We start from the raw sequence: 14,425 nt of genomic DNA, 5'->3' as shown, positions 1-14,425 counted from the left end.
ACAGTGCATATGTCCACTGCGGTAGGAAAAGAAATAATTCTAACCCCACAACTCGGACTACTGAACATTTGGGAGGTTGGGAGGCCACTGACTTAACGGAAATCGAACAACAGTTCACTACATTGTGTTACACACTGGTGAAGAGAGCTGGCTAGGAGTTGGGGGGACAAAAACCCGCCCCATGTCACTTTGTGGAGCAAAGAAATGGACCGGTGTCTGCTGGCAGAGACGGAGGTCTATAAGGCAAGAGGGTGCCGTAAGAAATGGGATAGGAAGTGGTCCCATTGGAACAAACACAGGGGAGATATATGTGTGTCGCCCACAATCGAAATGGAAATGCACAGACAGGAGAGATTGATGGGAGATACATCTTGAGGACTCCTGATTGATGTTGATTTGTAACTTTTTTGATGATATTATGCAATGTGTCGTTCAATCATGTACAACACTTCTGTGATTTCATTCAATAAACAAAGTTAAAAAAAAAATAATAATAATGAATAATACATTCGGAGGCCGGAGGTTTGCCCGAAAGAGCGCAGGATCTGGAGACAACGAGGACCTGATTGGGCGGGTTCGGTTAAGAAGAGCAGGACATCGTCTGCATAAAGAGCGATCTTGTCCACTTCAGAGTTGGGCCATTCCCATCCTCGAACGAGACTCTCGGACCAATTCAAGGTCACTAGAGGCTCCATTGCCAGAGCAAAGAGAAGGGGCAAGAGGGGGCATCCCGGTCTCGTCCCCCTTTGAATGGGGAAGGAGTCAGAGAGAACCCCATTGACCAAGACGAGAGCTTGGGGCCGGGGATACAGAACCCCAACCAGCTGACGGAAGCGAGGGCCGAAACCCACCGCAGCTAGCACGTCGTCACGGTATGTCAAGTCCACGGAGTAAAACGCCTTCTCAAAATCGATGAGAAAGAGCGCCAAGTAAGGGGAAAGCACCTGGCGGTGGGCCAGGACCAAGTGGAGCCGCCGGAGGCAATATCTATTGCCTCGCTGGGGCATGAATCCACATTGGTCCTGGTGGACCAACATAAGGTAGGGTTTCAACCGTTGGGCAAGGATTGCGGCATACAATTTAACGTCTGTGTTAATGAGGGAGATGGGACGGTAGTCAGCACAGTGAGGAGATGGCGGTTGTGACTTCGGGAGGACAAGATGGTGGCCATGTCCGTCTCGGGCGGGAAGGAACCTTTCTCCAATGCCACGGCATATAAGTCAGCAAGGCGGGGAACAAGGGCTTCTGGGTATGCTGCATAGTAATCCTGGGGGAGGCCATCTGGGCCAGGAGTCTTACCCGATGAGGTGTAAGCAATAGCCTCATTAATCTCGTTGTGGAAAATTGGGTGGTCAAGATCAGCTCGAGCAGTAGAGTCCAGCTGGGGGAGGTGGGCACCCCTCACATCCATCAGCTCGCCGAGCGACAGTACCGGGGTTAGTTTGGCATAAAAATGATGGTAGAAGGCGGCACAAGCGCCGGCCATAGTCACCGGGGACCGTTGCGTCAACCCCTCCTGATCCAGTATTTCTGGGATGATGCGGTTCACTCTGGGATACGTGGGGAGCCTATGAAGGATTGTGCAGTTTTTGTCACCCCTGCCATAAACTCTGGCTATGGAAGATCTCCATAGGAGCTTGGCAGCCTCCAACGAGAGCTGCTTGAATTCAGCTCGTATGCTCGTGAGGCGCCGCTCATGAGCGGTTTTGCCATCAGTAGGGGGGGGGGGATTGCTCAAGGCGCAGTGCCTGCGACTCCAGTGAGGTAATTTGCAGAAGCTGGGCCTGCCGCGGACATTGGATGTGGTCTTGCGCCTTATAAATTGTGTTTCATTCATTCATCCACGACTAGTGGCCTTGCCCGCCTCTCACAGGGTACCCCGGGGAAGAAACCGACCCCACATTGGTGGTGAAGTACTGCTTCAGTTCTGATCCCACCACTTTCTTGAATTCCTTGTCCTGAAGGAACAAAGTATTCAACCGCCAAACTGGGCACGAGTAAGGGGGAGGAGCCCCTGTACTAAGGAGCAGCGGGGAATGGTCGGAGAAACCTCTCGGGAGTATTCGGACGTCTTGGATCGTGGTGCAATCCGTAGACAGAATGAAAATGGCATCCATGCGCGCCTGTGTGTGGTGCATGAACTGTTTAACATGTGGGTGCTAGATCCGCCATGCATCGCAAAGGCCCAGGGATTCAGTGATTTTGGTTGTTTTTATGCAATACTTTTCAACAACAAAAAATTGACTTGTGCATTTAATTTTGCTCAGCCACACCCAACCTTTTAATCATATACTTTTGTTACGCAAGAAGAGTCTTTTCTTGCTTGATTTAAATACTCTTGCTCCTTTGCTACTATTGAAATGGTGTGATTATTGGTTTTCCTATAGCAGCATCTTAAGGCAATGAGTAACAGCTACGAGCAACTTGCAAGGCAATGGAGATACTATGTTATGTGGTAACTCAAATCATCAACTCCACGCAGTCTGCTAGTCTCAAATCCTGAGTAGGAAGCCATGTGTTGTGAAAAGTAAAAACAAGCAGGAGAGGACTGCTACAGAAAGAATGGTTGCAGGCATGCACACGCACCTTGAGGAGGGCCTATACCACCGGCAACAGGAAACATGAGCCTGAAAATACAGAAATGCAACTTGTCAAAATGTTTCCCTAGTTTGACATCTAAATCATATGAAAGGGTTATTTCAGCATTAGAAAAACAAGGTCATATTTTAAAATGATGTCTTTACTTAAATGGGAAAGAAAAACAAAAAACAATTACGACAATAAACGTATTTTATCTTAAAACCTTTAAAATATAGACTCAGCACAATGTGTAAAAGTAACACAATTATCCAAATTAGAAACTCAATGAATTGACAAACACATGAAAGTCACAATGAGCATCTTAAAGCCCTAACTACAATATTGTTGTGAACAGGGTTATTTAGAATAAGACAGTGTTTAATTTCTAGGTAATTTCTTTAGGGTCCTTTGCCTCCACCAGGCAGCTGTACAGTTCTAGATAAGTGTGAGATTTGCTAAAGTCTAAAAGCAGTTTAATAGCTATCCTAAAATTTAGGAAATTTAGAATTATTTTTTTTAAAAAATCCACATAACACTTCACACACTGCCATTGCTCAGGATTAAGAATAGGTAGCATGAACTTAATGCTTAAAGTAAACAGATCTCTCTTCATATTGGGAAAACACTTTAGTTTCACAGCAATATGGCAGCGATATGGCATTCAGGCTAGCAGGCTCAACAGGACAGCATGTCGGCTTCCACAGTTCTACACTGTCTTATGCAAGGAGGAAGGTGCTCACTCCTCTCACCTACCCAGCCCATGTGCCAGTTTAGACCACGGAAATCTCCCGAAGTGTCGCAAATATCCTTGTACTTCATTGGACATCCCCTTCTCTAATAAATCTATTTTGTTTCTGTGTCCATGCACCAGTCCAGGTCCTCATCTACTATTTCATCTTTGGAAAAGGTGGGGGGAGGGAGTGTATCTGCATCACCATAAAAGCCGGCAATATTATGTCTCACGCCAATCAGGGTTAAATTACATAGCACAGTCATATCTGGTGGTATGTTGTGACACCAAATGCCCAATAAGAAGAGCTACTAATCTTGCTCTATGGATACATTCAGTCTCTATTCCAGACTACCCTGATCATGTCCCAAAAGGACTGCAGAGAGGGGACAAGCCCTAAGGCAAAGAATGGAGTCAGTCCTGCCGAATGCACCATCTGGATTTGTGAATAGAAAGATCCTAATTGGGATTAGCCTTCATGGCCTCTTATCTGTTACTGCAGGGTCTCCTACCAGTCCGAGTCCTACAGTGTGCCAAGATCGGCGACCCATTTTTCACTAAGTTTACTAAGTGTATTTGCTGATTAGGTTTTTATATGTGTAGTATATTCTATTTTTGTAAAATGGCTCTGGCTTCTTATACAGATATGGTTCCCATCTGCATGGATTCTATGGCTGCCACCCAACAAAATTCTTATAAGCCATTTTTTACAGTAATTACAGCAATCATGCTTGATTTTAAATCTTGTCAATACATCAGTACATTTGTTGTCATCACCATCTACAAACTGCATAATAAAAATAAATACTTCTAGATTTACCAACCGTACAGTTATTCTAGCAGATATATCAAATACTTTGGTGGACAACACAGGAATCGATGGCTGATGGGCAGTCTGTACTATGAATAGTATTCCCCAAACAAACTTTCTGAAAGCCCAATCAAGCTAACATTTCTCTCTATGTACCACAATATCACTGTTAAGTGTTTGATAGAGTATGTGAGGCATATGAAATGACCACTTATGCTCCATTCTGAATTTAGCTTACAACAGGACCTAATCCATAGACTCTGATCTTGGTCGTGGTCGTGGTCATGGTCATGGTCATGGTCTTATTCAGTAAATTTAAGTTTCCTAATGGTGGAACCAATTCAATTTCACATTTTATATTCAGTAACTATAGTCGACATTCCTAATTCCATTTGAATTTATTACTGTTCTTTAACAATTCTCTTATCTTTTGTTTATCAGAATTTTTTTTATTTTTTTATGAACTTGGAGTAACATTTCATTACACCCAAAATTGATCTTCTTTAAGATTTTTTTTTTTTTTAGAAGGACCCAAGATATTAATGTTGTCATCTAACTAAGGTTTGAGTTGTAAGCCATCTATGCCAACAGTGTGTCCTATGTAAGTTACATTATTCACTTTCAGTCTGTACTTTTCAGTTTTAACAGGTAGACCATTATAAATGCAAAAATTCTAAAACTTCTCTGGTATACTATGTGGATTTTCTTCTTCCCTCGCAAACAAATGAGATCGCATCTTTAAAATAGCATGCCCCAGGTACATCCCCAAATAACTTACATTAATCACTGAAATACTGATGATGCAGATGCCAAGTGTTAGAAATTGGATTTGTGGTAGGCTAGGGCACGTGCCAAAGCCAGGTATAAACCACCACTCTAGTCAGGGCAAGGGAGTTACACGCTGAAGATAATCTCTGCTCACCCCCTTGGTAGCTTGGCAAGAGCAGTCAGGGTTATCTTATAGGCTGTGTGGAAAGTGTTTGTGCATAACCAACAGTAATACAGTGTAAGCACTACAAAAGGACACCACACCAGTTAAGAAAAATATCCAATGTTTTATATACTGAAGGCAAGACCAAAAAAATATAAAAATCCACACCATAGTACTTAAAAATCTTCGGTTATCAAAATATGCTTGAAAAACAGTTCCTTGACGTCGATAGCTCTGTCCTGGGCTATCACGTCATCGTAAGCAAACAGATCCAAACAGTTCTGGCTGACAGAGGTGTTGCGGGCCAGCTACTGTGTCGGGAAGAACCGCAAACAGTACCTTTTAGAAATACAGGCGTCGGCGTCCTCTCGTTGAGCTTCGGCATCCACAAGGCATTGGTTCCAGAAGTCTGTGCAGGAGTCATCGGGCCTTTGAAGTCACGCACGTTGCAAATCGATGATCTCTCTGTTCGAGTCAGGGGCGCTGGCATCGGCAGACGTCGGGTGCTGTGCTGTGGTGTGAAGTCTACAGGTGAGACCAGGGTCACGGTGCAAAGTGAATGCCGTGCTAGTCATGGTGCTAGCAGCGGTGTAGTCGCTGCTGGAGTGCGGTCGTCGGCTGACGAACTGGAGTCGATGGTGCCGGCGTCGGAGGCTAAGGTTGCAGTGCGGGATGAGAGCGGTGCGTCGTGTAACTTTACAAACGGTGCCCTCGAACCATGGTGCAAGCAGCGGTGGCGATTTCGGCGTGGAGCGACGGCATCCGGGATACCAAGACATTGTCGTGAAGCGAGGCGGTGCGGAGTGCTGTGCCCATAGGCCAGGGTGCGAGCAGCGGCGCCAGCAGGCGTCATCGGTGAGACCAGGGTCGCGGTGCAGCATTGCGGCGCTGCCCTCTGCGGTGCCTTCAGGACACTGTGTCGGCAGTGGAGTCGTAGACGTCGTCGGGTTGCTTTTCTTCTGTTGCAGCACAAAACACACAGTCCCCAGAGCTGAGGACAGTAGAGCTTGAAGTCTTTCCTGTTCCTGAGACTTCTTGAACAGGAGGCAAGCTCTACCTCAAGCCCTTGGAGAAACTCACAAAGTAGATTGCAGAAAGTTCAGTCCAATCCTTTCACTGCCTAAGACAGTAGCAGCCACTGCAGGCCAACACAGCAAAGCCCACAGCAAAGTGGTAGTTCCCCCTCACAGCTTCTCCAGCTCGTCTTCTTGGCAGTCTTCTTGGTCCAAAAGAGTTCTAAGGATCAGGGGTCTGGGCCCCAATATTTATATCCCAAAATCCTTTGATCTCTTTGGCAGAGAGTGTCTGTGCCCAGCCAGAACCAGTTCTTCCTTCTCTGGTGTGACTTTGTGGCAGGAGGTGGAGATGGCATTGTCAGAGGCTGACCAGGCCCTTTTAGGTGCAAGGAAATCTCCTCCCCTTTCCCCCAATTGCTGCCCAGGTCTATTCAGCCCTTTCCTGACCCACCTAGACTATCTGGAGCCACTCCTGCTCCCCAGCCTTCTGTCATCCAAAACCCAGACAGGCAATCTACATTCCAGCAGAGGCAACCGGGATGAGGAAGCAAGAAAATACCTACTTTCAAAAAGTGGTATTTTCAAAAACAGAATGTAAAAACTACCTTCACTAAAAGATGCATCTTTAGATTTTGAGTTCAGGCATACTAAACCTTATTTTCCTACCCAATTCCCTGGGCCAGTTACCTTTATAAGATGTTATAAGCAAACTCCCCATTCTGTCCTATGGGGAACAGGTAGCCTTGAAATAGTGAATTACGGCCAATTTCGTTTTTCACTATCAGGACATGCCACACACACACAAGGGCACGTCCTATCTTTCACATACACTGCACCCTGCCCATAGGGGTACCTTGGGCCTACCTTAGGGGTGGGTGCCATGTAAGAAAAAGGGAAGGTTAGGGACTGGCAAGTGTGTGCACTGGCCAAGTCGACATGCCAGTTACAAACCACTTGTAGACTCTGCACTGGCAGGTCTGAATTACCTTTTCGGGGCTACTCACTGCAGGCCCGGACTGCAAGGCCGGGCACCGGGCAATTCCCCGGTAGGCTGCCAGGGGCGGGGCCGGTTTTTTGGCCAGGGGCCGGTTTTGTTGCTGGGGGCCGATTTTTGTTCGGGCGAAAATCAGAGAAGTTCACTCACAGTAATCATTCATTACCCCTCGTGTCCCCTGGTTCCGTGCTCCATGAGGACATAAAAAAGCACAACTATCACCAATCTCTGCGGAGTGGATTCTGTACTTCAATGATCCATAAATGCATTGGAGAACCAATTGTGCAATGCTTAATAGGGGCGTGCGCAGACGTCTCTGCCGCCGTGGCTCGCGCAATAAAACGTGCTCGTGACCCCATAAGCCCAGGGCAGGTCGAGAGGAGCAATCCAGAACTCAGCCAGAGTTTGTCTAAAACGTGTCGAGGTAAGGCAGCACCCCATAATGAAATTATTTCTAGCCCTGGGCTCTGCCTGTACCTTGTGCCGCCCGACGCAATCAGATTCCCAATGGCAATTCGCGCAATAAACAGACCACGCAGTTATAGGCGTAAAAGGCCATTTATTAGACCAGAACTGCGCATAACAATAGAACAGTAAACAATAACAGAACACCCCACTCATACATCCCCCCCCATTCGTTTTCAATCATTCATGTCAATACTGAGCCCTAGCGGCTCCAAACACCCTCCACTTGCCGTCAATCACCCTTCCAGCCCCCAGCCATTGCCAACTTCAAACCAACTTCGATCCGTCCTGACCAAGTCTCCCCCCCCCCCCAAGGGATGGGTATGCCCGCTCTGGACCCCCTATCCCTTCGGAACCTGCCTACCGCAGCTCTGGCCTAAACTGGCAACGCAACAAAGCCAACCCACGAACCACCTCTAACTGCCGGGTGGGTGGGCGGTCTTTTTCGAGCTCCCTCCCGATGGTGCCAGGCGCGGAAAAGAGGAAGATCCCTTCCTCCCCCGCGCTTAAGTACCCACCCCCTAGCTCCTCCCCTTCCCCTGCCTGGACTATCCCCTGCGCGAAAGACCCCGGGGAAAGACTAGTCTGCGACTCTGCTTTCCCCGGGGCCCGGCATCGCGCAATAAACAGACCACGCAGTTATAGGCGTAAAAGGCCATTTATTAGACCAGAACTGCGCATAACAATAGAACAGTAAACAATAACAGAACACCCCACTCATACATCCCCCCCATTCGTTTTCAATCATTCATGTCAATACTGAGCCCTAGCGGCTCCAAACACCCTCCACTTGCCGTCAATCACCCTTCCAGCCCCCAGCCATTGCCAACTTCAAACCAACTTCGATCCGTCCTGACCAAGTCTCCCCCCCCAAGGGATGGGTATGCCCGCTCTTGACCCCCTATCCCTTCGGAACCTGCCACCCAGTGGACCCCCTGTAGGGCGGTACACTGCCCCACCCCCCCCACCAAGGGGCCGTCCGTCCGTCAGCGCCAAGTCACTCCCTCCGACACCAGATCGACTCATTCCACAACTTGCTCACCACATCCCTCAGTTCCATCATATACCATGCATTCCCCAGACGAGACAGATGCACACCGTCCTCCCTAAAGGCTAAAGGCTCCTCCAGGCGAAGTCCAGGATGTGAGATGACTTTCACCCCCCTATCAACACAGTAGAGTCTCATTGCCCGATTCAACTTTCTCCGGGCCTTTTCAATGGCCCCATGTTTCATGGCCCCTCTCCAAACTTTACGGGGGACCAGCTCCGTCCAGGCAATGCAGGCCCCCCGACATCCTCGATTTAAGCACATCCAAGTCCCTCTGCATCAATTGCAACAGAGCCAGTCCAGACAATTGCACCAGGTCGTTCTCGCCCAGATGGATGATCAACAAATCCGGGCAGCCCCTTTGGGGCACCATCTTCGCGAGCCAGGGCAGTAGTGCCCCCCATCGCATTCCGCTCTTTCCCCACCATTTCACCTCGTGCAATTGTCCTCTCAGTCCCAGGTTACGTCCGTAAACCTGCTGGTCAGCGTACTTGGATGCCCAGTGCACAAAGGAGTGCCCGACGATCCACGTCACCGTCTTACCACCCGGGCCACCCACGCAACCTACGAAGAAAAAAGATGTTAGAAACGGGCAAAACAGAAAGCACAAACCATCAACCTGCCTGGGACCCCAGCTACTTCCTCACATACCGCTCGCAACAGCGAGACTTCCAATGACCAATACTCCGGATCCGGTCCCAGGACCAACCCAAACGAGCCGCTGCAGTGGCAGCACCAATACGGAAGGAATGAGTACCAAACCCCGCACCATTCATCCCCAGTCGACCCAAAGCCACCCTCAACACCGCCAACAGCTGGCCCGCCGACAACCTCGCACCCGAAGCATGCTGAAAAATCTCACCTCCCCGCGGGCCTCCCACCCCGCAGAAGGAGCGCCACTCTCGCACCGGGCAAACCGCCCCACCAGCCTCGTTCAGCCACACCCACGTATCACGGCCCATCTGATCAGTCTTAGAGCGTCCCAGCCAAATCCCCAGACGCCCCGCATCCACCCGCACATCCTCGTACAGCCGCCCGGGCCCCCGCCTCGTGCCCAGAAACTCAGACACACGGAACGCCCCAAAAAACATCCACACCATACACAGGCGAAACAAGCCCACCTCCGCCCCGTCATAGCAACACTCAGGCAACACCCCCACCAGTCGCACCAACAGGTCAAACGTCACCGCCTCCCGCAGGCGGCCCCCCCCAACACCCCTCTCCCGGCCCCACCCCCGCAACATGCGAGCCAGTATCACATCCTTGGTGGGGTCGAAACCCAGAAACAGAATACCGTAAAAGGAAATGCCAGCCAACTTTCCAGAAATCGTAGCAGCAGTCAGGCCCCGGTCCATGCAGGCGAGCACATAGCCCCTCACACCACCCAGCACTTCCGACTCCCCACTCACCACACCATCTACCAACCAGCCCATGAAAGAACTAAATTCAGACCATGCCAACCGATATGTCCTCCTCGTGGACGGTGCCAACGAACCCTCCACCAGACCAATCATCCTCACTCCCCCAAGGCCCATATGCCGGCCGGCAGCTCGGTCTTGCAGGCGTCCGCTCCCGGCGCCAGATGTCGGAACCGCTGCCACTGCGAACGAGACAAAGCATCGGCAATGTCATTATTCGCCCCAGGGACATGCTTGGCCCGAAACACCACATTCAATCGCAGACACGCCAGCATGAACCTTCGCAACAGCTTCAACACTCACAGGTCCCTCGCCCTCTGGTTATTCACAAGGTCCACAACCGTCATGTTGTCCACGTGGAAAAGCACTGTCCTGTCCCGAAAGTCATCCCCCCACACCACCAGAGCCACCAGCAAAGGGAAGAACTCGAGAAAAGCAATACTCCTGCCCTGCTTTAACCAGGAGGCCGGCCAGCTCTCCGCGCACCACCGCCCATCCCAAAACACTCCAAACCCCGCTGACCCAGCCGCGTCAGAAAAGATCTGGCATTGCCACACCGCCCTCTCCTCATCAAACTCCAAGGGCACTCCATGGAACTCCTGCAAGAAGGCGATCCAAGTCCGTAGATCCGACCGCACCCCCAGCGAGATTCTCACCCGGTGATGCGGAAGCACTGCCCCCGACATGGCCATGCCGAGCCGCCGACAGAACGTGCGCCCCGCCCGCACAACCCGGCAAGCAAAGTTAAGGAAACCCAGCAGCCTCTGAACCGCCCGCAAAGGGATCGGTCTCTCCCCCACTGCCCATTCCAGACACTCCAAAATCTCCTTCACCTAAACCGCAGGCAGACGCGCCAACCATGCAACAGAGTCCAACTCGATCCCCAGGAAAGTGAGGCAACAGCTGGGACCAGCCGTCTTCTCAGGCGCAAGAGGCACCCCAAACTGCACCGCCAAGGCCTGGAAACGCGACAGGGCCCTGCCACAATCCCCCGACCCCGCCCTTCCCAGGAAGAGGAAATCGTCCAGGTAGTGAGTGACCTCGCGGCACCCACTCACCCTCACCATGACCCACTGCAGAAAAGAGCTAAACAATTCAAACAAGGCACAGGAGATGGCACAACCCATGGGAAGGACCTTGTCGACATAGATGGCACCCCCGAACTGCATGCCCAAGAGCCCGAAATCCGCCGGGTGAATCGGCAGGAGCCGGAAAGCTGACTTGATGTCGCACTTCGCCAGCTCCGCCCCGGGACCACAGGAACGCACCATCCGGACCGCATCGTCCACCGACGCATACAGCACCCTCGAGTCCTCCTCCGCAATGAAGTCATTCACCGACCTACCCTCCGGCCAGGACAAGTGGTGAATCATCCTGAACTCCCCTACCTCCTTCTTCGGCACAACCCCCAGTGGCGAGACAATCAGGTCCGGCAGCGGCCAGTCTAGGAACGGCCCTGCAACTCTCCCCTCCGACACCTCCTTCCTCAACTTCGCAGCCACCACACCCGGCAATTCCTTCGCCGACCTCAAGTTCTCGGCCCACCGCCGCTCCCTGGGGCCCTGATAACCCACCCGAAAGCCTTCGGTGAAACCCCAAAAGAGCCGCGCCGCGGCCTCGCGGTCAGGGTAGCACGCGAGCCACGGGGCCATATCCTCCACCTTAACCGGAGTAGGCGCCCTTCGGGCCAGGCTGTCCTCGCCCCCTGGCATTCCGCCACTGTTTCAAAGGGGTGGCGAGCGAGAGGCACTGAGTGATGGGGTGCTTCCCTCCGCACTTAGAACACTCATGTTTAAACTTGCACGGGTACCTGGAGCAGAAACCCCGACTGTAGCTCCAACACACTCCTGTGGAGGCCCCCCCCCGGCTTGGGCGGCTGTCCGGACACAATGGTGCTGGGCACAGTTCCGCCCCCGCCCCGCCCTGGGCGGGGCGGGACGCGTCGGAAAAGACCGATACAACACCGGTAAACCGCTGGCCGTATGTGTAGAGGCCGACGAGTGCAACGACGCCATCCACTGCATCCAGAGTTCCTGATCCACCTCCCCCCAGCTCTTCTCCGGATCGGCGCTGACCCGGGCCCGGAACTCCTCGTCATAGCTCAGCCAAGCAAACCCCCCAAACTGCATCTGAGCCTTGCGGATAATGTCCATGTATTTGAACAACGCAATCGCCCGGTCGAGATACTTCACACAATACACGCTAGCATAGATCAGAAAAGCCGAAGTCCAATTCTCCATGGTGATCGGCACTCTAGGCCGCCTCGTCAACTCCCACTCCTCCTCCTTGGAACCCTCCTTCGCCTGAACCTCCCGGTGCATGTTTCCAGATCTTCTCCCTCATTTTTTCGGACAAATGTGACCCCAACGGCATTGCCAGCCCCATGTACGGCATTTTCTTCGGGACCTTCACCCCTTTCTCATCTTTCCCATCACTCTTGTCAGTCTGCACCCCCAAAGTTACCGACTTACCATCCACCTTCTTACCATCCTCAGGTGGACCGCCCGAAGGCGCCCCCCCCTCCCTCACAGACCCATCCCCCACTCCCACCGAACGGCAGGCCCGCTTCCTCCCCTCCCCACCCCGGGGTGCGTCATCCCAAGCCGCCCACCAGGCACTCTCACCTGTTAGTGCTTCCGTCCGCTCCCGGGGGCCGTTCTCTGGACTCCTTCCCACGGGCCTTCACTGGTCCAGTCCTCTTCCGAGATCCGGGGTCGACCTGCAAGACACCAAGGTCATCACCCCCCGCTGCGCGGCCTACGCCTTCCAGGTCATCCCGCACCTCCCCTTCTTCCAACTCCTCGCTCTCAGCACCGTAATCCAGTTCAAGCACCGGTTCCTGATCCACACCTTCAGACGAGACACACTTCACTGCACGCTTCACTCCCTTGGCTCCACACTCGCGGCCACGCTGTACGGTGGCGCCACCAGAACCCGTTGCCCGATCCCGCGGGGGAGGGACAGCCGCCGCGGACTGCCCTACTGCTTCTGACGTGCGTCTCGGAGCCGTGTTGCGCCCCGCTAGGCCCCCCTTGGCTCTGCCGACAACTGCCGACTTGGATCCCCTCCCGCCCCCCAGGTCGCTCGAACCTGGCAGGGCCCCGGCACCATCGGGCCTCAAAGCCGTGCTGGCCGTCCCTACCCCGGCCGCGCCCCCAGTAGGGTGGGCGGCCATGCCTGACCTCCTCAATCTCGCCTGCCGAATCTCCTCCTCCTGCCTCTCCGCCTCTCCGCCTCCCTCTCCTCCTCCGAGGTGGGGGTGGGGGGCCCCTCAATGTCGGGGCCCCACACAGAACCAACCCGGGCCCTAGTCTCCTCGGCCCACCTGACCTCCTGTATCTGCTCCAAAATACGCTCTCCCCTGGCCCTCTCTTCCCAGGAGACTGAACCCCAAATCGGAGGGGGGAGCGGCTGGCCGTGGCCAAAAAATTCGCCCCCCTGGGGAAGAACCCCACCTGGGTGCCCGCCCTAGACCCCCGGGACAAGTCAATCGGGCCGCCCCCAGACACCCGCAGGTCCAGCCCAGGCCCATCCCCGCTAAAAGAAGCCCCATCCAAACGAACCAAGGCCCCGGGGGCCCCGCCGTCACCCTCCGACCCGACCAGGCCCTGCGCGGGCCCAGCCCGGGCGTCACCTAGCTCCACCCCCCGCTCAGCACCGTCCGGCGCCAACAGAGGACCCTGGAGCGGAAGCTCCTCTGGCACGGCCCGCGCGGCCGCCCCCGAGGCCCCAGGCAAAAACTCCAATTGGGGGAAGGGGCGAGTGGAAGTCGACCGGCGCTTCCCGCCCCGCGCAGTATCCTTCGGGACACCCCCCCCCCTCCTGGCCCCCGAGCCACCCTCCTGAACCTGATCGTCCTCCAGGCAGGCGAAAACCGCCGCCTGCACCCCCGCCGAGGCAGCCCTCGTGCCTCTGGTGGCCCCCACCCAGGCCTGGTCCATGACCCCGGGCCTAATCAAGTCATCGCGGCCGGCCCTAGCGAGCAGCAACAAGGCCTCACGGACCTGTTCCGCAGACACCCCGGACATCCCGGCCAAATCAGCAACAAAAGCAAGGGAAAGAAGTACAAAACCCAGCTGTCGTAAGAACAGCTCCGAGAACAATTCCTAAAAGTAGCACTAGGCCTCAAGCTACGCACTAACTACAACTCTTTTTCGAGCTCCCTCCCGATGGTGCCAGGCGCGGAAAAGAGGAAGATCCCTTCCTCCCCCGCGCTTAAGTACCCACCCCCTAGCTCCTCCCCTTCCCCTGCCTGGACTATCCCCTGCGCGAAAGACCCCGGGGTAAGACTAGTCTGCGACTCTGCTTTCCCCGGGGCCCGGCAGTGGACCGGGGCGTGACAGGACTAAACAAAAGGTGTAGCCCGCCCCCCACCCACCCCCTGCAGCATTGTCCCAGTTACTCAGACGAGGCTTCTAATACTCTTCTTGTG

General features: G+C 53.3%; 1 protein-coding gene across 8 annotated transcripts in view; it reads right to left on the bottom strand.

Annotated features, from left to right (window-relative positions):
* The window catches only part of SYNRG (synergin gamma), a 515,412-nt gene that overhangs the window by 439,692 nt on the left and 61,295 nt on the right, over window positions 1-14,425 (bottom strand). For all 8 annotated transcript variants that reach the window (XM_086954875.1, XM_086954876.1, XM_086954879.1 and 5 more), the window contains one exon: window positions 2,587-2,627. In XM_086954875.1, coding sequence (XP_086811001.1) covers window positions 2,587-2,627 — 41 coding nt within the window. The remainder of the gene's footprint in view (window positions 1-2,586; window positions 2,628-14,425) is intronic.

This window comes from Lissotriton vulgaris, chromosome 2_1 (assembly GCF_964263255.1).
Source record: "Lissotriton vulgaris chromosome 2_1, aLisVul1.2, whole genome shotgun sequence".
NCBI classification, from domain to species: domain Eukaryota; kingdom Metazoa; phylum Chordata; class Amphibia; order Caudata; family Salamandridae; genus Lissotriton; species Lissotriton vulgaris.
The sequence above is the reverse complement of the archived record's forward strand: the minus strand, read 5'-3'. Positions and strand labels throughout refer to the sequence as shown.